General features: G+C 46.3%; 1 protein-coding gene across 1 annotated transcript in view; it reads right to left on the reverse strand.

Annotated features, from left to right (window-relative positions):
• Positions 1–5,328: 5,328 nt before the first annotated feature.
• LOC135538187 (large ribosomal subunit protein uL13m-like) overlaps positions 5,329–27,112 on the reverse strand; it is a 38,392-nt gene continuing 16,608 nt past the window's right edge. Inside the window, exon 7 of the mRNA XM_064964149.1 lies at positions 5,329–5,559. Coding sequence (XP_064820221.1) covers positions 5,535–5,559 — 25 coding nt within the window. The 3' untranslated portion in view covers positions 5,329–5,534. The remainder of the gene's footprint in view (positions 5,560–27,112) is intronic.

A 27,112-nucleotide genomic window follows, 5' to 3' on the forward strand; every position in this document is an offset into this window, starting at 1 on the left:
CCTCCCCTCATAAAGAGACCCTCAGCCACCCTCTCCTCTCCCCTCATAAAGAGACTCTCAGCCACCCTCTCCTCTCCCCTCATAAAGAGACCATCAGCCACCCTCTCCTCTCCCCTCCCCTCATAAAGAGACCCTCAGCCACCCTCTCCCTTCCCCTCATAAAGAGACTCTCAGCCACCCTCTCCTCTCCCCTCCCCTCATAAAGAGACCATCAGCCACCCTCTCCTCTCCTCTCCCCTCATAAAGAGACCCTCAGCCACCCTCTCCTCTCCCCTCATAAAGAGACCATCAGCCACCCTCTCCCCTCCCCTCATAAAGAGACTCTCAGCCACCCTCTCCTCTCCTCTCCCATCATAAAGAGACCATCAGCCACCCTCTCCTCTCCCCTCCCCTCATAAAGAGACTCTCAGCCACCCTCTCCTCTCCTCTCCCATCATAAAGAGACCATCAGCCACCCTCTCCTCTCCTCTCCCCTCATAAAGAGACTCTCAGCCACCCTCTCCTCTCCCATCATAAAGAGACCCTCAGCCACCCTCTCCTCTCCTCTCCCCTCATAAAGAGACCATCAGCCACTCTCTCCTCTCCCCTCATAAAGAGACCATCAGCCACCCTCTCCTCTCCCCTCATAAAGAGACTCTCAGCCACCCTCTCCTCTCCTGTCCCCTCATAAAGAGACCCTCAGCCACCCTCTCCTCTCCCCTCATAAAGAGACCATCAGCCACCCTCTCCTCTCCTCTCCCATCATAAAGAGACCCTCAGCCACCCTCTCCTCTCCTCTCCCCTCATAAAGAGACCATCAGCCACCCTCTCCTCCCCTCACTACCTCTTGAGACCACCACCGCCGTCTTCAAACAATCGCTTCAGTCTCCATCTATCTCTGTCTGTCATCAGACATTGTGTGTTGATCTTGCTAACCTCGCTTCACATCACCCCGCTTGGAAAACGACCCATCTGGATTTTTACAAAAGACATGAATCAGAAGATATTGTTTCCTTGACAATGCTTTTCTCCCCAGCCGGCCACCAGCCTCCATCTTCCTTCCTCCCTGTGTGTATCTTCTCTCTCCTGAACACGGTATCCTTGTGAATGACAAATACTAATCAGACTCCCACTTACTCCCACTGGTGTGGCTCACCCTCTCTCTTATACAGCCACGGCTACACACTGTGTTCTTCTTTCTCACTGCAGTAATATTGTGCCTGTGGCTCTCTGTCTGCTTTCTCCTGTACGTCATTCTGCTAACCCAGATGCTACCCCGGGCAACAAGCTAACAACCCCGGGCAACAAGCTAACTTAGCGGTGGTGGTTTAGAAAGAGGTTGCGAGTGATGACACCCCATTGATCCAGATGTTCCCCACCATAGTACAACAACTCCCCCACACCAACTACCAAACCTATCACCCCACTGGCCGTTATGACCCGCGTGGAAATTACAACAACGATGATGAAGACGATGAGGAAGATGAGGAGGAAGAGGACCCATTCGCTGGGTATAGAGGCTATCCACCTCAGTACTACCAGCCCAATTACCCTCACCCCCCTGCACGCCCTGCACCCCAATCCCACTCCCAGGACACTGAGCTAAGGTCCCCAGGGATAATGATGAGCCGTTTCTCCAGAGACGTGGTCACACAGAGAAGAGCCACCGCTAACACAGCCCAGACAGCACAGACAGGACAGAGGAGCGAAGCAGATACTGAAGGAGAGGTGGAGGCGATTGGAGAAGTCCAGACAGGACAGACTGGACAGAGGAGCGAAGCTGCAGCAGATACTGAAGGAGAGGTGGAGGTGATTGGAGAAGTCCAGACAGGACAGACAGGACAGAGGAGCGAAGCAGATACTGAAGGAGAGGTGGAGGCGATTGGAGAAGTCCAGACAGTCCAACCACCTCTCTATGTCCCTGTGGGTTAATGAAGATGTCAAAAATATGTTCGGTATGCGTCAGTTGCCCCCATGTCGCTAGCCAGGGTCTCCTGTATGCTATTCCTGTATGAGAGCGCTGTCAGATTAGGATATACCCGAAAAGTGCCTGATTTGTGTAAATGCTGGTGTGTGGGATGTAGGGGGACTGAGGAAGACAAGCTATCCCCAGTGATGTAGATTCAAATCACTTACCTTTCTAGAGAAGTTGCATGCAGCCTTTCAGCCAGCGCATCGAGGATGACTGGACTGTGTTTTTGGGTTGATGTGTCATAGAGGCAAACATCTTTTTGTAATTTGAGATTTATGAACGAATGACATTTGAAGAGTCTGTCAGCTCTTTATAACCATGTGTCATTTACATTATAGTGCTTCCATGTTGACTTCACCCTCAATCTTTAAGTTGTCAAGCCAGTTCTCACAATGATTTTTCAGTATTTGTGTACAGTGTCCTCTCTTCTTGATTTAATATGATATACATTGTGACCTCTGTTGAAGCAGCCCCCCCCCCCCCCACCCCACACTGTTATTGTACGATGAGGAATTAGTTTTTTTTAAGTATGCCTAAACATTAAGGAACCAAACTTTAACCACTGTCCTATCAAAGAAAACTACAGCTATTGTAAGACTCTCAAGCGGTCTTGTCCAATCGTACCGTTATCACATTGTTGATTGACATGGACTTGGTCTTGTCCAATCGTACCGTTATCACATTGTTGATTGACATGGACTTGGTCTTGTCCAATCGTACCGTTATCACATTGTTCATTGACATGGACTTGGTCTTGTCCGACTGGGTGTTCGTTTCGCTTACTCTCGTCACAGGCAACGACAGAGAAGGTGCTGGAATGACTTGTGATGAGCTCCACAAATCTGAAGTTTAATGTTTTCCTTATTGCCTTTCCAATTTGTTGTTGTTGTTGTTGTTATTATGATGATTATTATGCAACGTGGTGCCCGTCCACTGTGAGGAGAGTGTTGAAGATAGTTAGGCCTGTGGTCTAATTTGTGTTTTTGGACAGAAATGGAATTCCGAATGTAGAACTAACAGGTACCAGTGAAATGTCTCATCAGACCACACCACCAAACCTTTGAAACTGATTTAGGAAGTTATTTATTTATACTTTATTATTTGTTTTATAACCAATAAAACTGTAATTCAACAGTGTTCTGTAGCTCGGTGTTTGATTAGTAGGGTCTGTTCGAACTCGGTATAAGTTCTGTTGTCTGATTGACATGTGACTCACTGTCCACCACAGTTCGGGCCTGTGAGAACTAGGTATAAGTCAGTGGCGGTTGGTGCCGTTGAAGATGAGGGAGGACCATTTATTTTCTCATGAGCATGGCCTTATTTCTATTACAGCATATTGGATGACTGTCATTCATATTCCATTCACCCAGTTCAATGTAACATTGATAGGTTTAGGCTACTACATGATATTCTAATTGTCCCTATACCCATCATGATGTTGCTACAACCTAGACTATAAATTAAAGATTACAACGTAGGTGCACACAGGTTGAGAGAAAGTGTTTGGACAGACAGTGACACGTTCAATACTGCCTTGAACACTCTTGCCTGCATCTAGCTGATCTAGGGTGTAATCATTTGTCCAACAGTTGCAAACAAGAGTTTGTATTGGACAAATTCAGGTATGTTTATCCCCGTTTCGTTCCATTTAAGAAACGTTTTTCCCAACAGAATCGGTGGAATGAATACACCGCTGTTCACATGTAAACACAGGTCACATTCATAGCAGCCACGTTGATATTCTTTCTCACGTCTACGCTCTCTCCTCCTCTCACCTTTTCCCATCGTTTGGACTTGCAATGCACAACACATCAACTGTATATGACCAGGCAAAAAAAACAAACTTTAGCCAAAAGTATTAGCCAAAGTACCGATAGAACTATTAAGTAGCCAATAGAACTATTAGTAACGCGTTAGTAAACCCGCTACAATCATGCAGTAACTTTACAGTCAGTGAGCAGTTACACCGGCGGGACCCGTTGGCGATACATTTGTAAAACCAAAAGTTTACTTTGACTTGGAAGAGTTCCAGTGTTGTGTTGGGTCGTCATAGCCAGCTCGCTAACATAGCATCCCTCTGTTTGAGTAGGCTAAACTAGCTACCTGCATTTGCTAGCTAAGTAAGTGAAATTGAAAAACACTCGCTCACTTGCTCCTCCATTTTGGAAGAAATTAATTTGTTCAACTACTGTCTTTCTCTCTCTTTGAGTCAACTACTCACCATATTTTATGCACTACAGTGCTAACTATCTGTAGCTTATGCTTTCAGAACTAGATTTATTCTCTGATCCTTTGATTGGGTGGACAACGTCAGTTCATGCTGCAAGATAGGTTGGAGGACGTCCTCTGAAAGTTCTCATAATTGCTGTGTAAGTGTATGGAAGGGGGGTGAGAACTATGAGCCTCCTAGGTTTTGTATTGAAGTCAATGTACCCAGAGGAGGCCGGAAGCTAGCTGTCCTCCGGCTACAGAGTGCTGCTGAGACTACTGTAGGCCTTCATTGCAAAACAATGTGTTTTAGTCAATTATTTTGTGACGTGAATATATTTAGCATAGTTTTATTTAAAAAGGATTACAAAGTTTTACAATTGACATTTTTATGAAATTCACTGAGGACGGTCCTCCTCTGATATAAGTTCAGTTGCCTCACTGCATTCTACAAACAATATGTTTCTTCTTTCAAAAGAACAGCAGGACTCCCATCAACTGCTTCTCTAGAGAACGAGACATTTTCCCTGTAACAGCCAAAATGGGTTGTCTTGACAGGTAAATCTGGCTTCATTTGAACAGGACCACTTGAGTCCAGTTGATTCATCAAGTCCAGTCAACACAGTGGGTCAGACAGTGCTGCTGTCTGTGATAAACACCAGTGAAGCCAAACTAGAAAACGTTGCCGACTACCCAGTCTAAAAAAAGAGCCCAACGACTATAGTATCACGCCTAATATTGAGGTATATTTCCACAATGGTTTCCTGAGGGGCCACCAGACATCAAAAGGCTATGCTGGCATTATAAAAAGGTCTCAGAGGCATCTGAAATCAATTAAGGTCGAAGTGTGGTCGAATTAGAGGAGAGATCAGACTGCAGAAATGGTCTGTGGCTGGTAGGCAAAGAATCTCCACTTTAATATTCTCTCAAATACAACAGAACTAAAAAGGCAGCTGACCGCAGCCCGATGCTCGAGTCCCAACTGACAACCCTATTCCCTGTATAGTGCACTACTTTTGATCAGAGCCCTGGTCTAAAGTAGTGCACTATACAGGGGAATAGGGGACCGTTTGGGACTCACACAATTAATCTCTCACTGCAGCTGAGGTTGAATGAAACACACAAAAGTCAATTTTTGAAAACTCATCAAACTTTCACCACAGAAAGGATTAAATATACATCATGATTTATTCTCACAGAAAAATAAGAAAGAAAAAAAAAAACTGTTGACAAGAGAACTAGTTTTATTTTGTACATTATTTGGGACGACAGAAAAAGGTTTGTGGTGTGTACAGTAAATGTCACCTGGATGTAAATGAGTACTAGGAACAGGACAGAAGAAGAAGAAGACGCCTAGCAACAGCCTTCTGATGGATCACTTCATCCTGTAGTCTTCCGGTCTGCAGATAGAACAACACGGACATTACAACTCAGTCATGTAGAACAGCAACATAAATGTCATCTCCATAAGAATAACCCGTAGAATAGAAGGTTGAATGAAATATCACCGTGGTAACTATCATGTAAGCAATATGGTCTTAAAGCAGAAACAGAAGACAGTTATTACTAAGTAAAGTAGCTCTACTATTCACAACAGACAACTTTATATTGTATTACATTAGTATGTGTTGACGGTATTAGATTGAGACCGTGTCCAGAGTGCTTGGTGAGTGTTGATGTGATGTCAGTCAGTGAATATCAACTAGGTCTTTAATAAAAAGGGCCAGGATTGGTTTGACCTTGAACATCACCAGAGGTCAATTACATCGCTGGAATTCCAGGCCTGAATGGGCTCACTGATTGGTTCTTAAGATTAGATCAGTAAACAGAGAAACACATCATTTATCACAATACACTGTCCTGACAGGACTATATACTGATGACTGCTAGGGCTGACAGGACTATATACTGATGACTGCTAGGGCTGACAGTGTCCTGACAGGACTATATACTGATGACTGCTAGGGCTGACAGTGTCCTGACAGGACTATATACTGATGACTGCTAGGGCTGACTGGGGCTGACAGGACTATATACTGATGACTGCTTGGGCTGACAGGACTATATACTGATGACTGCTAGGGCTGACAGGACTATATACTGATGACTGCTAGGGATGACAGGACTATATACTGATGACTGCTAGGGCTGACAGGACTATATACTGATGACTGCTAGGGCTGACAGGACTATATACTGATGACTGCTAGGGCTGACAGGACTATATACTGATGACTGCTAGGGCTGACAGGACTATATACTGATGACTGCTAGGGCTGACAGGACTATATACTGATGACTGCTAGGGCTGACAGGACTATATACTGATGACTGCTAGGGCTGACAGGACTATATACTGATGACTGCTAGGGCTGACAGTGTCCTGACAGGACTATATACTGATGACTGCTAGGGCTGACAGTGTCCTGACAGGACTATATACTGATGACTGCTAGGGCTGACAGTGTCCTGACAGGACTATATACTGATGACTGCTAGGGCTGACAGGACTATATACTGATGACTGCTAGGGCTGACAGGACTATATACTGATGACTGCTAGGGCTGACAGTGTCCTGACAGGACTATATACTGATGACTGCTAGGGCTGACAGGACTATATACTGATGACTGCTAGGGATGACAGTATACTGACAGGACTATATACTGATGACTGCTAGGGATGACAGGACTATATACTGATGACTGCTAGGGCTGACAGGACTATATACTGATGACTGCTAGGGCTGACAGTGTCCTGACAGGACTATATACTGATGACTGCTAGGGCTGACAGGACTATATACTGATGACTGCTAGGGCTGACAGGACTATATACTGATGACTGCTAGGGCTGACAGGACTATATACTGATGACTGCTAGGGCTGACAGGACTATATACTGATGACTGCTAGGGCTGACAGGACTATATACTGATGACTGCTAGGGCTGACAGTGTCCTGACAGGACTATATACTGATGACTGCTAGGGCTGACAGTGTCCTGACAGGACTATATACTGATGACTGCTAGGGCTGACAGTGTCCTGACAGGACTATATACTGATGACTGCTAGGGCTGACAGTGTCCTGACAGGACTATATACTGATGACTGCTAGGGCTGACAGGACTATATACTGATGACTGCTAGGGATGACAGGACTATATACTGATGACTGCTAGGGCTGACAGTGTCCTGACAGGACTATATACTGATGACTGCTAGGGCTGACAGGACTATATACTGATGACTGCTAGGGATGACAGGACTATATACTGATGACTGCTAGGGATGACAGGACTATATACTGATGACTGCTAGGGCTGACAGGACTATATACTGATGACTGCTAGGGATGACAGGACTATATACTGATGACTGCTAGGGATGACAGGACTATATACTGATGACTGCTGACAGGACTATATACTGGATGACAGGACTATATACTGATGACTGCTAGGGATGACAGGACTATATACTGATGACTGCTAGGGATGACAGGACTATATACTGATGACTGCTAGGGATGACAGGACTATATACTGATGACTGCTAGGGCTGACAGGACTATATACTGATGACTGCTAGGGATGACAGTGTCCTGACAGGACTATATACTGATGACTGCTAGGGCTGACAGGACTATATACTGATGACTGCTAGGGATGACAGGACTATATACTGATGACTGCTAGGGATGACAGGACTATATACTGATGACTGCTAGGGCTGACAGTGTCCTGACAGGACTATATACTGATGACTGCTAGGGCTGACAGGACTATATACTGATGACTGCTAGGGCTGACAGGACTATATACTGATGACTGCTAGGGCTGACAGGACTATATACTGATGACTGCTAGGGCTGACTATATAGTGTGCTAGGGCTGACAGGACTATATACTGATGACTGCTAGGGATGACAGGACTATATACTGATGACTGCTAGGGCTGACAGGACTATATACTGATGACTGCTAGGGCTGGGATGACTGCTAGGGGACTATATACTGATGACTGCTATGACAGGTCCTGGGATGACAGGACTATATACTGATGACTGCTAGGGCTGACAGGACTATATACTGATGACTGCTAGGGCTGACAGGACTATATACTGATGACTGCTAGGGCTGACAGTGTCCTGACAGGACTATATACTGATGACTGACTGGGGATGACAGGACTATATACTGATGACTGCTAGGGCTGACAGGACTATATACTGATGACTGCTAGGGCTGACAGTGTCCTGACAGGGCTATATACTGATGACTGCTAGGGCTGACAGGACTATATACTGATGACTGCTAGGGCTGACAGGACTATATACTGATGACTGCTAGGGCTGACAGGACTATATACTGATGACTGCTAGGGCTGACAGGACTATATACTGATGACTGCTAGGGCTGACAGGACTATATACTGATGACTGCTAGGGATGACAGGACTATATACTGATGACTGCTAGGGCTGACAGGACTATATACTGATGACTGCTAGGGCTGACAGTGTCCTGACAGGACTATATACTGATGACTGCTAGGGCTGACAGGACTATATACTGATGACTGCTAGGGATGACAGTGTCCTGACAGGACTATATACTGATGACTGCTAGGGCTGACAGGACTATATACTGATGACTGCTAGGGCTGACAGTGTCCTGACAGGACTATATACTGATGACTGCTAGGGCTGACAGGACTATATACTGATGACTGCTAGGGCTGACAGGACTATATACTGATGACTGCTAGGGCTGACAGTGTCCTGACAGGACTATATACTGATGACTGCTAGGGCTGACAGGACTATATACTGATGACTGCTAGGGATGACAGGACTATATACTGATGACTGCTAGGGCTGACAGGACTATATACTGATGACTGCTAGGGCTGACAGGACTATATACTGTGTCCTGACAGGACTATATACTGATGACTGCTAGGGATGACAGTGTCCTGACAGGACTATATACTGATGACTGCTAGGGCTGACAGGACTATATACTGATGACTGCTAGGGCTGACAGGACTATATACTGATGACTGCTGACTGCTAGGGCTGACAGGACTATATACTGATGACTGCTAGGGCTGACAGTGTCCTGACAGGACTATATACTGATGACTGCTAGGGCTGACAGGACTATATACTGATGACTGCTAGGGCTGACAGGACTATATACTGATGTCCTGACAGGACTATATACTGATGACTGCTAGGGCTGACAGGCTGACAGGACTATATACTGATGACTGCTAGGGATGACAGTGTCCTGACAGGACTATATACTGATGACTGCTAGGGCTGACAGGACTATATACTGATGACTGCTAGGGCTGACAGTGTCCTGACAGGACTATATACTGATGACTGCTAGGGCTGACAGGACTATATACTGATGACTGCTAGGGCTGACAGTGTCCTGACAGGACTGCTAGGGATGACAGGACTATATACTGATGACTGCTAGGACTATATACTGATGACTGACAGGACTATATACTGATGACTGCTAGGGCTGACAGGACTATATACTGATGACTGCTAGGGCTGACAGGACTATATACTGATGACTGCTAGGGCTGACAGGACTATATACTGATGACTGCTAGGGCTGACAGTGTCCTGGCAGGACTATATACTGATGACTGCTAGGGCTGACAGGACTATATACTGATGACTGCTAGGGCTGACAGGACTATATACTGATGACTGCTAGGGCTGACAGGACTATATACTGATGACTGCTAGGGCTGACAGGACTATATACTGATGACTGCTATGGTGTCCTGACAGGACTATATACTGATGACTGCTAGGGCTGACTATATACTGATGACTGACAGGACTATATACTGATGACTGCTAGGGCTGACAGTGTCCTGACAGGACTATATACTGATGACTGCTAGGGCTGACAGGACTATATACTGATGACTGCTAGGGCTGACAGTGTCCTGACAGGACTATATACTGATGACTGCTAGGGCTGACAGGACTATATACTGATGACTGCTAGGGCTGACAGGACTATATACTGATGACTGCTAGGGCTGACAGGACTATATACTGATGACTGCTAGGGCTGACAGGACTATATACTGATGACTGCTGACAGGACTATATACTGATGACTGCTAGGGCTGACAGGACTATATACTGACTGACTGCTAGGGATGACAGGACTATATACTGATGACTGCTAGGGCTGACAGGACTATATACTGATGACTGCTAGGGCTGACAGGACACTGATGACTGCTAGGGCTGACAGGATATACTGATGACTGCTAGGGCTGACAGGACTATATACTGATGACTCTAGGGCTGACAGGACTATATACTGATGACTGCTAGGGCTGACAGTGCTGACAGGACTATATACTGATGACTGCTAGGGCTGACAGGACAGGACTATATACTGATGACTGCTAGGGGGACAGTGACTGACAGGACTATATACTGATGACTGCTGACTAGATGGCTGACAGGACTATATACTGATGACTGCTAGGGATGACAGGACTATATACTGATGACTGCTAGGGATGACAGGACTATATACTGATGACTGCTAGGGCTGACAGGACTATATACTGATGACTGCTAGGGCTGACAGGACTATATACTGATGACTGCTAGGGATGACAGGACTATATACTGATGACTGCTAGGGCTGACAGGCTGACAGGACTATATACTGATGACTGATAGGGCTAGTGTCCTGACAGGACTATATACTGATGACTGCTAGGGCTGACAGGACTATATACTGATGACTGCTAGGGCTGACAGTGTCCTGACAGGACTATATACTGATGACTGCTAGGGCTGACAGGACTATATACTGATGACTGCTAGGGCTGACAGGACTATATACTGATGACTGCTAGGGCTGACAGGACTATATACTGATGACTGCTAGGGCTGACAGGATATATACTGATGACTGCTAGGGCTGACAGGACTATATACTGATGACTGCTAGGGCTGACAGGACTATATACTGATGACTGCTAGGGGACAGGACTATGACTGAGGACTATATACTGATGACTGCTAGGGCTGACAGGACTATATACTGATGACTGCTAGGGCTGGGCTGACAGGACTATATACTGATGACTGCTAGGGCTGACAGGACTATATACTGATGACTGCTAGGGCTGACACTATATACTGATGACTGCTAGGGCTGACAGGACTATACTGATGACTGCTCCTGACAGGACTATATACTGATGACTGCTAGGGCTGACAGTGTCCTGACAGGACTATATACTGATGACTGCTAGGGCTGACAGGACTGATGACTGTCCTGACAGGACTATATACTGATGACTGCTAGGGCTGACAGGACTATATACTGATGACTGCTAGGGCTGACAGGACTATATACTGATGACTGCTAGGGCTGACAGGACTATATACTGATGACTGCTAGGGCTGACAGGACTATATACTGATGACTGCTAGGGCTGACAGGACTATATATACTGATGACTGCTGATGACTGCTAGGGCTGACAGGACTATATACTGATGACTGCTAGGGCTGACAGGACTATATACTGATGACTGCTAGGGCTGACAGGTGTCCTGACAGGACTATATACTGATGACTGCTAGGGCTGACAGGACTATATACTGATGACTGCTAGGGCTGACAGGTGTCCTGACAGGACTATATACTGATGACTGCTAGGGCTGACAGGACTATATACTGATGACTGCTAGGGGACTATATACTGATGACTCCTGACAGGACTATATACTGATGACTGCTAGGGACTGACTATATACTGATGACTGCTAGGGCTGACAGGACTATATACTGATGACTGCTAGGGCTGACAGGACTATATACTGATGACTGCTAGGGCTGACAGGACTATATACTGATGACTGCTAGGGCTGACAGGACTATATACTGATGACTGCTAGGGCTGACAGGACTATATACTGATGACTGCTAGGGCTGACAGGACTATATACTGATGACTGCTAGGGCTGACAGGACTATATACTGATGACTGCTAGGGCTGACAGGACTATATACTGATGACTGCTAGGGCTGACAGGACTATATACTGATGACTGCTAGGGCTGACAGGACTATATACTGATGACTGCTAGGGCTGACAGGACTATATACTGATGACTGCTAGGGCTGACATATGTGATGACTGCTGACAGGACTATATACTGATGACTGCTAGGGCTGACAGTGTCCTGACAGGACTATATACTGATGACTGCTAGGGCTGACAGTGTCCTGACAGGACTATATACTGATGACTCCTGACAGGACTATACTGATGACTGCTAGGGCTGACAGTGCTGACAGGACTATATACTGATGACTGCTAGGGCTGACAGGACTATATACTGATGACTGCTAGGGCTGACAGGACTATATACTGATGACTGCTAGGGCTGACAGTGTCCTGACAGGACTATATACTGATGACTGCTAGGGCTGACAGGACTATATACTGATGACTGCTAGGGCTGACAGGACTATATACTGATGACTGCTAGGGCTGACAGGACTATATACTGATGACTGCTAGGGATGACAGGACTATATACTGATGACTGCTAGGGCTGACAGGACTATATACTGATGACTGCTAGGGCTGACAGTGTCCTGACAGGACTATATACTGATGACTGCTAGGGCTGACAGGACTATATACTGATGACTGCTAGGGCTGACAGGACTATATACTGATGACTGCTAGGGCTGACAGGACTATATACTGATGACTGCTAGGGCTGACAGGACTATATACTGATGACTGCTAGGGCTGACAGGACTATATACTGATGACTGCTAGGGATGACAGACTATATACTGATGGACTATATACTGATGACTGCTAGGGCTGACAGTGTCCTGACAGGACTATATACTGATGACTGCTGACAGTGTCCTGACAGGACTATATACTGATGACTGCTAGGGCTGACAGGACTATATACTGATGACTGCTAGGGGGCTGACAGGACTATATACTGATGACTGCTGACAGGACTATATACTGATGACAGGACAGGACTATATACTGATGACTGCTAGGGCTGACAGGACTATATACTGATGACTGGCTGACAGTGTCCTGACAGGACTATATACTGATGACTGCTAGGGCTGACAGGACTATATACTGATGACTGCTAGGGCTGACAGTGTACTGATGACAGGACTATATACTGATGACTGCTAGGGCTGACAGGACTATATACTGATGACTGCTAGGGATGACAGGACTATATACTGATGACTGACTACTGATGGCTAGGGCTGACAGGACTATATACTGATGACTAGGATGACTGACTACTGGGCTGACAGTGTCCTGACAGGACTATATACTGATGACTGCTAGGGCTGACAGGACTATATACTGATGACTGCTAGGGCTGACAGGACTATATACTGATGACTGCTAGGGCTGACAGGACTATATACTGATGACTGCTAGGGCTGACAGGACTATATACTGATGACTGCTAGGGCTGACAGGACTATATACTGATGACTGCTAGGGCTGACAGTGTCCTGACAGGACTATATACTGATGACTGCTAGGGCTGAGTGTCCACAGGACTATATACTGATGACTGCTAGGGGACTGACACTGATGACTGCCTGACAGGACTATATACTGATGACTGCTAGGGCTGATGACAGGACTATATACTGATGACTGCTAGGGCTGACAGGACTATATACTGATGACTGCTGGACAGGACTATATGACTGACAGGACTATATACTGATGACTGCTAGGGATGACAGGACTATATACTGATGACTGACAGGACAGGACTATATACTGATGACTGCTAGGGCTGACAGGACTATATACTGATGACTGCTAGGGCTGACAGGACTATATACTGATGACTGCTAGGGCTGAGTGTCCTGGCAGGACTATATACTGATGACTGCTAGGGCTGACAGGACTATATACTGATGACTGCTAGGGCTGACAGGACTATATACTGATGACTGCTAGGGCTGACAGGACTATATACTGATGACTGCTAGGGCTGACAGTGTCCTGACAGGACTATATACTGATGACTGCTAGGGATGACAGGACTATATACTGATGACTGCTAGGGCTGACAGGACTATATACTGATGACTGCTAGGGCTGACAGTGTCCTGACAGGACTATATACTGATGACTGCTAGGGCTGACAGGACTATATACTGATGACTGCTAGGGCTGACAGTGTCCTGACAGGACTATATACTGATGACTGCTAGGGCTGACAGGACTATATACTGATGACTGCTAGGGCTGACAGTGTCCTGACAGGACTATATACTGATGACTGCTAGGGATGACAGGACTATATACTGATGACTGCTAGGGCTGACAGGACTATATACTGATGACTGCTAGGGCTGACAGTGTCCTGACAGGACTATATACTGATGACTGCTAGGGCTGACAGGACTATATACTGATGACTGCTAGGGCTGACAGTGTCCTGACAGGACTATATACTGATGACTGCTAGGGCTGACAGGACTATTTACTGATGACTGCTAGGGGATGACAGGACTATATACTGATGACTGCTAGGGCTGACAGGACTATATACTGATGACTGCTAGGGGATGACAGGACTATATACTGAGGACTGCTAGGGATGACAGGACTATATGACTGAGGGCTGACTGACTATATACTGATGGATGACAGGACTATATACTGATGACTGCTAGGGATGACAGGACTATATACTGATGACTGCTAGGGGACTGACTATATACTGAGGGCTGACAGGACTATATACTGATGACTGCTAGGGCTGACAGTGTCCTGACAGGACTATATACTGATGACTGCTAGGGCTGACAGGACTATATACTGATGACTGCTAGGGCTGACAGGACTATATACTGATGACTGCTAGGGCTGACAGGACTATATACTGATGACTGCTACGGCTGACAGTGTCCTGGCAGGACTATATACTGATGACTGCTAGGGCTGACAGGACTATATACTGATGACTGCTAGGGATGACAGTGTCCTGACAGGACTATATACTGATGACTGCTAGGGATGACAGTGTCCTGACAGGACTATATACTGATGACTGCTAGGGCTGACAGGACTATATACTGATGACTGCTAGGGATGACAGTGTCCTGACAGGACTATATACTGATGACTGCTAGGGATGACAGGACTATATACTGATGACTGCTAGGGTTGACAGTGTCCTGACAGGACTATATACTGATGACTGCTAGGGCTGACAGGCCTATATACTGATGACTGCTAGGGCTGACAGTGTCCTGACAGGACTATATACTGATGACTGCTAGGGCTGACAGTGTCCTGACAGGACTATATACTGATGACTGCTAGGGATGACAGGACTATATACTGATGACTGCTAGGGCTGACAGGACTATATACTGATGACTGCTAGGGATGACAGGACTATATACTGATGACTGCTAGGGCTGACAGGACTATATACTGATGACTGCTAGGGCTGACAGGACTATATACTGATGACTGCTAGGGATGACAGTGTCCTGACAGGGTTATATACTGATGACTGCTAGGGCTGACAGGACTATATACTGATGACTGCTAGGGCTGACAGTGTCCTGGCAGGACTATATACTGATGACTGCTAGGGATGACAGGACTATATACTGATGACTGCTAGGGATGACAGTGTCCTGACAGGACTATATACTGATGACTGCTAGGGCTGACAGTGTCCTGGCAGGACTATATACTGATGACTGCTAGGGCTGACAGTGTCCTGACAGGACTATATAATATATCCCATTTAGCACAGTGACAGGACTATTTGTCCTGACAGGACTATATACTGATGACAAGGGTGACAGGCTGGGGCTAGGGTTGACACTACTAGGGCTGACAGGACTTTACTGATGACTGCTAGGGTGACAGTGTCCTGACAGGACTATATAGATACTGCTAGGGATGACCTACGACGATGACTGCGTGACAGGACTATATACTGATGACTGCTAGGGCTGACAGGACTATATACTGATGACTGCTAGGGATGGGCTGACAGTGTCCTGACAGGACTATATACTGATGACTGCTGACAGGGATGACAGGACTATATACTGATGACTGCTAGGGCTGACAGGACTATATACTGATGACTGCTAGGGCTGACAGGACTATATACTGAGGACTGATGACTGCTAGGGCTGACAGTGTCCTGACAGGACTATATACTGATGACTGCTAGGGCTGACAGGACTATATACTGATGACTGCTAGGGATGACAGTGTCCTGACAGGACTATATACTGATGACTGCTAGGGATGACAGGACTATATACTGATGACTGCTAGGGCTGACAGTGTCCTGACAGGACTATATACTGATGACTGCTAGGGCTGACAGGACTATATACTGATGACTGCTAGGGCTGACAGGACTATATACTGATGACTGCTAGGGATGACAGGACTATATACTGATGACTGCTAGGGCTGACAGTGTCCTGACAGGACTATATACTGATGACTGCTAGGGCTGACAGGACTATATACTGATGACTGCTACTGACTATATACTGATGACTGCTGACAGGACTATATACTGATGACTGCTAGGGGGCTGACAGGACTATATACTGATGACTGCTAGGGCTGACACTGATGTCCTGACAGGACTATATACTGATGACTGCTAGGGCTGACAGTGTCCTAGGGCTGACAGGACTATATACTGATGACTGCTAGGGCTGACACTGTCCTGACAGGACTATATACTGATGACTGCTAGGGCTGACAGTGTCCTGACAGGACTATATACTGATGACTGCTAGGGCTGACAGGACTATATACTGATGACTGCTAGGGCTGACAGGTGTCCTATGACAGTGTCCTGACAGGACTATATACTGATGACTGCTAGGGCTGACAGTGTCCTGACAGGACTATATACTGATGACTGCTAGGGATGACAGGACTATATACTGATGACTGCTAGGGCTGACAGTGTCCTGGCAGGACTATATACTGATGACTGCTAGGGCTGACAGGACTATATACTGATGACTGCTAGGGATGACAGGACTATATACTGATGACTGCTAGGGATGACAGTGTCCTTACAGGACTATATACTGATGACTGCTAGGGCTGACAGGACTATATACTGATGACTGCTAGGGCTGACAGGTGTCCTGACAGGACTATATACTGATGACTGCTAGGGCTGACAGTGTCCTAGGGGACAGGACTATATACTGATGACTGCTAGGGCTGACAGGACTATATACTGATGACTGCTAGGGCTGACAGTGTCCTAGGGCTGACAGGACTATATACTGATGACTGCTAGGGCTGACAGTGTCCTGACAGGACTATATACTGATGACTGCTAGGGATGACAGGACTATATACTGATGACTGCTAGGGCTGACAGTGTCCTAGGGCTGACAGGACTATATACTGATGACTGCTAGGGCTGACAGTGTCCTGACAGGACTATATACTGATGACTGCTAGGGATGACAGGACTATATACTGATGACTGCTAGGGCTGACAGTGTCCTGACAGGACTATATACTGATGACTGCTGACAGGGGCTGACAGGACTATATACTGATGACTGCTAGGGCTGACAGTGTCCTGGCAGGACTATATACTGATGACTGCTAGGGCTGACAGGACTATATACTGATGACTGCTAGGGCTGACAGGACTATATACTGATGACTGCTAGGGCTGACAGTGTCCTGACAGGACTATATACTGATGACTGCTAGGGATGACAGGACTATATACTGATGACTGCTAGGGCTGACAGTGTCCTGACAGGACTATATACTGATGACTGCTATACTGATGGGCTGACAGGACTATATACTGATGACTGCTAGGGCTGACAGTGTCCTGACAGGACTATATACTGATGACTGCTAGGGCTGACAGGACTATATACTGATGACTGCTAGGGCTGACAGGACTATATACTGATGACTGCTAGGGCTGACAGGACTATATACTGATGACTGCTAGGGCTGACAGTGTCCTGGCAGGACTATATACTGATGACTGCTAGGGCTGACAGGACTATATACTGATGACTGCTAGGGCTGACAGTGTCCTGACAGGACTATATACTGATGACTGGTAGGGCTGACAGTGTCCTGGCAGGACTATATACTGATGACTGCTAGGGATGACAGGACTATATACTGATGACTGCTAGGGCTGACAGGACTATATACTGATGACTGCTAGGGCTGACAGGACTATATACTGATGACTGCTAGGGCTGACAGTGTCCTGACAGGACTATATACTGATGACTGCTAGGGCTGACAGGACTATATACTGATGACTGCTAGGGCTGACAGTGTCCTGACAGGACTATATACTGATGACTGCTAGGGCTGACAGTGTCCTGACAGGGCTATATACTGATGACTGCTAGGGCTGACAGGACTATATACTGATGACTGCTAGGGCTGACAGGACTATATACTGATGACTGCTAGGGCTGACCGTACTATATACTGATGACTGCTAGGGCTGACAGGACTATATACTGATGACTGCTAGGGATGACAGTGTCCTGACAGGACTATATACTGATGACTGCTAGGGATGACAGGACTATATACTGATGACTGCTAGGGATGACAGGACTATATACTGATGACTGCTAGGGATGACAGTGTCCTGACAGGACTATATACTGATGACTGCTAGGGCTGACAGTGTCCTGACAGGACTATATACTGATGACTGCTAGGGCTGACAGGACTATATACTGATGACTGCTAGGGCTGACAGTGTCCTGACAGGGCTATATACTGATGACTGCTAGGGCTGACAGGACTATATACTGATGACTGCTAGGGATGACAGTGTCCTGACAGGACTATATACTGATGACTGCTAGGGCTGACAGGACTATATACTGATGACTGCTAGGGATGACAGTGTCCTGACAGGACTATATACTGATGACTGCTAGGGCTGACAGGACTATATACTGATGACTGCTAGGGCTGACAGTGTCCTGACAGGACTATATACTGATGACTGCTAGGGCTGACAGGACTATATACTGATGACTGCTAGGGCTGACAGTGTCCTGACAGGACTATATACTGATGACTGCTAGGGCTGACAGGACTATATACTGATGACTGCTAGGGCTGACAGAACTATATACTGATGACTGCTAGGGATGACAGTGTCCTGACAGGACTATATACTGATGACTGCTAGGGCTGACAGGACTATATACTGATGACTGCTAGGGCTGACAGGACTATATACTGATGACTGCTAGGGCTGACAGTGTCCTGACAGGACTATATACTGATGACTGCTAGGGCTGACAGGACTATATACTGATGACTGCTAGGGCTGACAGTGTCCTGACAGGACTATATACTGATGACTGCTAGGGTTGACAGTGTCCTGACAGGACTATATATTGATGACTGCTAGGGCTGACAGGACTATATACTGATGACTGCTAGGGATGACAGTGTCCTGACAGGACTATATACTGATGACTGAGGGTCCTGACAGTGTCCTGACAGGACTATATACTGATGACTGCTGAGGGCTGACAGGACTATATACTGATGACTGCTAGGGCTGACAGTGTCCTGACAGGACTATATACTGATGACTGCTAGGGATGACAGGACTATATACTGATGACTGCTAGGGCTGACAGTGTCCTGACAGGACTATATACTGATGACTGCTAGGGCTGACAGGACTATATACTGATGACTGCTAGGGCTGACAGTGTCCTGACAGGACTATATACTGATGACTGCTAGGGCTGACAGGACTATATACTGATGACTGCTAGGGATGACAGGACTATATACTGATGACTGCTAGGGCTGACAGGACTATATACTGATGACTGCTAGGGCTGACAGGACTATATACTGATGACTGCTAGGGCTGACAGTGTCCTGACAGGACTATATACTGATGACTGCTAGGGCTGACAGGACTATATACTGATGACTGCTAGGGATGACAGTGTCCTGACAGGACTATATACTGATGACTGCTAGGGCTGACAGGACTATATACTGATGACTGCTAGGGCTGACAGTGTCCTGACAGGACTATATACTGATGACTGCTAGGGCTGACAGGACTATATACTGATGACTGCTAGGGCTGACAGTGTCCTGACAGGACTATATACTGATGACTGCTAGGGCTGACAGGACTATATACTGATGACTGCTAGGGCTGACAGGACTATATACTGATGACTGGTAGGGCTGACAGGACTATATACTGATGACTGCTAGGGCTGACAGTGTCCTGACAGGACTATATACTGATGACTGGTAGGGCTGACAGTGTCCTGACAGGACTATATACTGATGACTGCTAGGGCTGACAGGACTATATACTGATGACTGCTAGGGCTGACAGGACTATATACTGATGACTGCTAGGGCTGACAGTGTCCTGACAGGACTATATACTGATGACTGCTAGGGATGACAGGACTATATACTGATGACTGCTAGGGCTGACAGTGTCCTGACAGGACTATATACTGATGACTGCTAGGGCTGACAGTGTCCTGACAGGACTATATACTGATGACTGCTAGGGATGACAGTGTCCTGACAGGACTATATACTGATGACTGCTAGGGATGACAGGACTATATACTGATGACTGCTAGGGCTGACAGTGTCCTGACAGGACTATATACTGATGACTGCTAGGGCTGACAGTGTCCTGACAGGACTATATACTGATGACTGGTAGGGCTGACAGGACTATATACTGATGACTGCTAGGGCTGACAGGACTATATACTGATGACTGGTAGGGCTGACAGGACTATATACTGATGACTGCTAGGGATGACAGGACTATATACTGATGACTGCTAGGGCTGACAGGACTATATACTGATGACTGCTAGGGCTGACAGGACTATATACTGATGACTGCTAGGGCTGACAGGACTATATACTGATGACTGCTAGGGTGAGATACACTGATGAGCAGATTACTATGGGAAATGTAGTTTACAAAGTGGAGTTGTTGCCTGAAACAGATTCCCTATCCTTTCCCAGACTCCCATCTTTATAGACAGGTTGACAGATAAAAATCACTGTTTTGTTTCCAAGTCTTGATCATTAAAATGTGTTCTATCATCAATTACATTTTGGGTTTTATTGTCCCCTTGACGTTTTCTTTCTGTGGTGAACGTGAAGTGTTCCTTGAACACGGTGTTACTGTAAAGAATTGAACTTGGAGCCTCCTCCCTATTTTAAAATGGAAACCACCTGAGGTGATGTTTCACCCACCAGACATCACACTGTTCATCTCAACGTTTCCATTTGAAAGAAAAGGACCGTCTCTGCTCAAGTCTTTGAGAAAAGAAGAAACATCTTTAAAAAAGGATTGTTAACAAGTTTCATAAAGTCTCCTCCTTTAAGTTGGTCTTCGTATTAAAAACAGCACTTCTCAGCTGCAGGAAAAAACCCAAATAGAATACAGCTTTAGGACACATGTTCTGCTCTTACCTTGAATGACAAGTTCCAAAATGGCACCCTGTTCCCTTTATAAAAGTGCCCAGGTCAAAAGTAGGGCACTACATAGAGGAAAGGGTGCCCTTTTGGGACACAGACTTTGTGTAATGTCATGAGAAAGGTAGGATTGGGACAATTAACTTGAGATTGATGACATTCGCACGCAAAGTGAGGGGATTTTAAATAAAAGGCTACATTTCCTCACTGGATGGAAAACGTGAGGGTCGTGACAAATGTCAATTTAATCTTCTTTTGGAAAATATTTCTCGCAAAACCAAAAAAAAAAGAAATTCCATGAATGTGATTAATTTGAGTGATCTGGGTTAGCTACAGGGTTAGTGTTGATTGAAATGTAGGCTACCTTATAAGTGTGATACATATGTCTAGACGGGCTTTTCACGTTGAAATGGAGGAGTAGATGATATAGATCACATATATTCCAGAATGAAAGGCAATCAACTAGGGAAACACGGTGAATCCTTACTATAGCTAGTGACTGTATGTCTGAGGCTCCTCCTTACTATAGCTAGTGACTGTATGTCTGGGGCTCCTCCTTTCTATAGCTAGTGACTGTATGTCTGGGGCTCCTCCTTCCTATAGCAAGTGACTGTATGTCTGGGGCTCCTCCTTTCTATAGCTAGTGACTGTATGTCTGGGGCTCCTCCTTTCTATAGCTAGTGACTGTATGTCTGAGGCTCCTCCTTTCTATAGCTAGTGACTGTATGTCTGGGGCTCCTCCTTTCTATAGCTAGTGACTGTATGTCTGGGGCTCCTCCTTTCTATAGCTAGTGACTGTATGTCTGGGGCTCCTCCTTCCTATAGCTAGTGACTGTATGTCTGGGGCTCCTCCTTCCTATAGCTAGTGACTGTATGTCTGTGGGGCTCCTCCTTCCTATAGCTAGTGACTGTATGTCTGGGGCTCCTCCTTCCTATAGCTAGTGACTGTATGTCTGGGGCTCCTCCTTTCTATAGCTAGTGACTGTATGTCTGGGGCTCCTCCTTACTATAGCTAGTGACTGTATGTCTGGGGCTCCTCCTTACTATAGCTAGTGACTGTATGTCTGGGGCTCCTCCTTTCTATAGCTAGTGACTGTATGTCTGGGGCTCCTCCTTCCTATAGCTAGTGACTGTATGTCTGAGGCTCCTCCTTTCTATAGCTAGTGACTGTATGTCTGGGGCTCCTCCTTTCTATAGCTAGTGACTGTATGTCTGGGGCTCCTCCTTCCTATAGCTAGTGACTGTATGTCTGTGGGGCTCCTCCTTTCCTCCTACGCAGGGGAATAGAGGAGGGGATAGAGGAAGGAGGGATGAAGGGATGAATAGAGGAGGGATGAAGGAGTGAATAGAGGAGGGATGATTGGGTGAATATAGGAGGGATGAAGGGGTGAATAGGGGAGGGATGAAGGGGTGAATAGAGGAGGGATGAAGGGGTGAATAGAGGAGGGATGAAGGGGTGAATAGAGGAGTGATGAATAGAGGAGGGATGAATGGGTGAATAGAGGAGGGATGAATGGGTGAATAGAGGAGGGATGAATAGAGGAGTGATGAATGGGTCAATAGAGGGATGAGTAAAGGAGGGATGAATGGGTGAATAGAGGAGGGAATAGAGGAAGGAGGAATGAATAGAGGGGGGATGAATGGGTGAATAGCAGGATGAAATGTCACCGTGCCAACAGTAAACTGTTTAATCTACAGTGTTTTATGAAGGACATATACATTGCAATCCCCCCGAACCTCTCCCAACCCTCCAACTCAAAACCCACTCACAGTGCAGAGGTAGACCCATTCAGGCTTGCAGTGGAGTAGTATAGACTATCAATCACACCTGGCTATATTTCACCATGGAGAAGACAGGCCAGAGTAGCCTATGGATCAGAACAGGCTATATCTCCCAGGGTAGGAATGCCTGAGGTTCAAGCCTGCTTGACTGGCCATCCCTCTCTCTGGAGAAACAAAGGCAGCCTGTAGCTATAGCAGCCTACGGTTCAGGGCAGGTCTAGCTATCCATCCTTCACAGAGAGGCCACAGTATAGCAGCCTGTGGTTCTGAGCAGGTCTAGCTAACCAGCCTTCACAGTGAGGCCACAGTATAGCAGCCTACGCTTCAGCGCAGGTCTAGCTATCCATCCTTCACAGTGAGGCCACAGTATAGCAGCCTGCGGTTCAGGGCAGGTCTAGCTATCCATCCTTCACAGTGAGGCCACAGTATAGCAGCCTACGGTTCAGGGCAGGTCTAGCTATCCATCCTTCACAGTGAGGCCACAGTATAGCAGCCTACGGTTCAGGGCAGGTCTAGCTATCCATCCTTCACAGTGAGGCCAGAGTATAGCAGCCTGCGGTTCAGCGCAGGTCTAGCTATCCATCCTTCACAGAGAGGCCACAGTATAGCAGCCTACGGTTCAGCGCAGGTCTAGCTATCCATCCTTCACAGTGAGGCCACAGTATAGCAGCCTGCGGTTCAGGGCAGGTCTAGCTATCCATCCTTCACAGTGAGGCCACAGTATAGCAGCCTGTGGTTCTGAGCAGGTCTAGCTAACCAGCCTTCACAGTGAGGCCACAGTATAGCAGCCTACGGTTCAGCGCAGGTCTAGCTATCCATCCTTCACAGTGAGGCCACAGTATAGCAGCCTACGGTTCAGCGCAGGTCTAGCTATCCATCCTTCACAGTGAGGCCACAGTATAGCAGCCTGCGGTTCAGGGCAGGTCTAGCTATCCATCCTTCACAGTGAGGCCACAGTATAGCAGCCTACGGTTCAGGGCAGGTCTAGCTATCCATCCTTCACAGTGAGGCCACAGTATAGCAGCCTGCGGTTCAGGGCAGGTCTAGCTATCCATCCTTCACAGTGAGGCCACAGTATAGCAGCCTACGGTTCAGGGCAGGTCTAGCTATCCATCCTTCACAGTGAGGCCAGAGTATAGCAGCCTGCGGTTCAGCGCAGGTCTAGCTATCCATCCTTCACAGAGAGGCCACAGTATAGCAGCCTACGGTTCAGCGCAGGTCTAGCTATCCATCCTTCACAGTGAGGCCACAGTATAGCAGCCTGCGGTTCAGGGCAGGTCTAGCTATCCATCCTTCACAGTGAGGCCACAGTATAGCAGCCTGTGGTTCTGAGCAGGTCTAGCTAACCAGCCTTCACAGTGAGGCCACAGTATAGCAGCCTACGGTTCAGCGCAGGTCTAGCTATCCATCCTTCACAGTGAGGCCACAGTATAGCAGCCTACGGTTCAGCGCAGGTCTAGCTATCCATCCTTCACAGTGAGGCCACAGTATAGCAGCCTACGGTTCAGCGCAGGTCTAGCTATCCATCCTTCACAGTGAGGCCACAGTATAGCAGCCTGCCATTCAGGGCAGGTCTAGCTAGCCATCCTTCACAGTGAGGCAGCCTCCCTAGTTACAGTATAGCTCACAGTGGGTTAGAAATGAAGGCCACAGTATAGCAGGCTATGTTTCAGGGCAGGGAAGCTGGCAGACCATCCCTCACAGTGACTGAGCCTGGCACCGTAGCCTTGGCTGGGCATCGTGCCTCACCACATTAACAAAAGTGCCACTGAATCAGGGGCAGAGCTACTCACTGAGACACATCATACATCACCCCTGGAGGAGAATATAGTGGTGCTGGCTGTCTCAACCCGCCACGGACTACATGAGGTAAATACATATTTATGATAATGACAATCCCATTTCTATTAGGCTTACCGGGGCTTGCAAATCTAACCAGACTATTTATTCAGAGATTGTTTACACTGAGCCACAGAGGCAGTCAGTGAGGATGTCTGAGCAAGATGCTATCCTAGCTATAGAACATCAACAACATGATGCTATCCTAGCTATAGAACATCAACAACATGATGCTATCCTAGCTATAGAACATCAACAACATGATGCTATCCTAGCTATACAGCATCAACAACATGATGCTATCCTAGCTATAAAACTAGATCATCAACAACATGATGCTATCCTAGCTATAGAACATCAACAACATGATGCTATCCTAGCTATTGAACATCAACAACATGATGCTATCCTAGCTATAGAACATCGACAACATGATGCTATCCGAGCTATAGAACATCGACAACATGATGCTATCCTAGCTATAGAACATCGACAACATGATGCTATCCTAGCTATAGAACATCGACAACATGATGCTATCCTAGCTATAGAACATCGACAACATGATGCTATCCTAGCTATAGAACATCGACAACATGATGCTATCCTAGCTATAGAACATCGACAACATGATGCTATCCTAGCTATAGAACATCGACAACATGATGCTATCCTAGCTATAGAACATCGACAACATGATGCTATCCTAGCTATAGAACATCGACAACATGATGCTATCCTAGCTATAGAACATCGACAACATGATGCTATCCTAGCTATAGAACATCGACAACATGATGCTATCCTAGCTATAGAACATCGACAACATGATGCTATCCTAGCTATAGAACATCGACAACATGATGCTATCCTAGCTATAGAACATCAACAACATGATGCTATCCTAGCTATAGAACATCAACAACATGATGCTATCCTAGCTATAGAACATCAACAACATGATGCTATCCTAGCTATAGAACATCAACAACATGATGCTATCCTAGCTATAGAACATCAACAACATGATGCTATCCTAGCTATAGAACATCAACAACATGATGCTATCCTAGCTATAGAACATCAACAACATGATGCTATCCTAGCTATAGAACATCAACAACATGATGCTATCCTAGCTATAGAACATCAACAACATGATGCTATCCTAGCTATAGAACATCAACAACATGATGCTATCCTAGCTATAGAACATCAACAACATGATGCTATCCTAGCTATAGAACATCAACAACATGATGCTATCCTAGCTATAGAACATCAACAACATGATGCTATCCTAGCTATAGAACATCAACAACATGATGCTATCCTAGCTATAGAACTAAGTACAGTAGTCGTTATTTTGATAGTTCCATGCTCCTCTACTGCTGTGGAAACCAACTAGAAGAGTGATTTCTCTCCTCAGTGCTGGCGGCCGAACGCTCCTCTATTCTCACACACAGACACCACCGACTCAGTTCTCAGTCTCCTCCTGTTAACACCCTATAAACTCCCCAGTTAACACCCTATAAACACTACACCAGTTAACACCCTATAAACACTACACCAGTTAACACCCTATAAACACTGCACCAGTTAACACCCTGTAACCACCCTGTAACCACTACACCAGTTAACACCCTATAAACACTACACCAGTTAACACCCTATAAACACTACACCAGTTAACACCCTATAAACACTACACCAGTTAACACCCTATAA

The sequence above is a fragment of the Oncorhynchus masou genome, unplaced genomic scaffold (genome assembly GCF_036934945.1).
Source record: "Oncorhynchus masou masou isolate Uvic2021 unplaced genomic scaffold, UVic_Omas_1.1 unplaced_scaffold_929, whole genome shotgun sequence".
Lineage (NCBI taxonomy): Eukaryota > Metazoa > Chordata > Actinopteri > Salmoniformes > Salmonidae > Oncorhynchus > Oncorhynchus masou.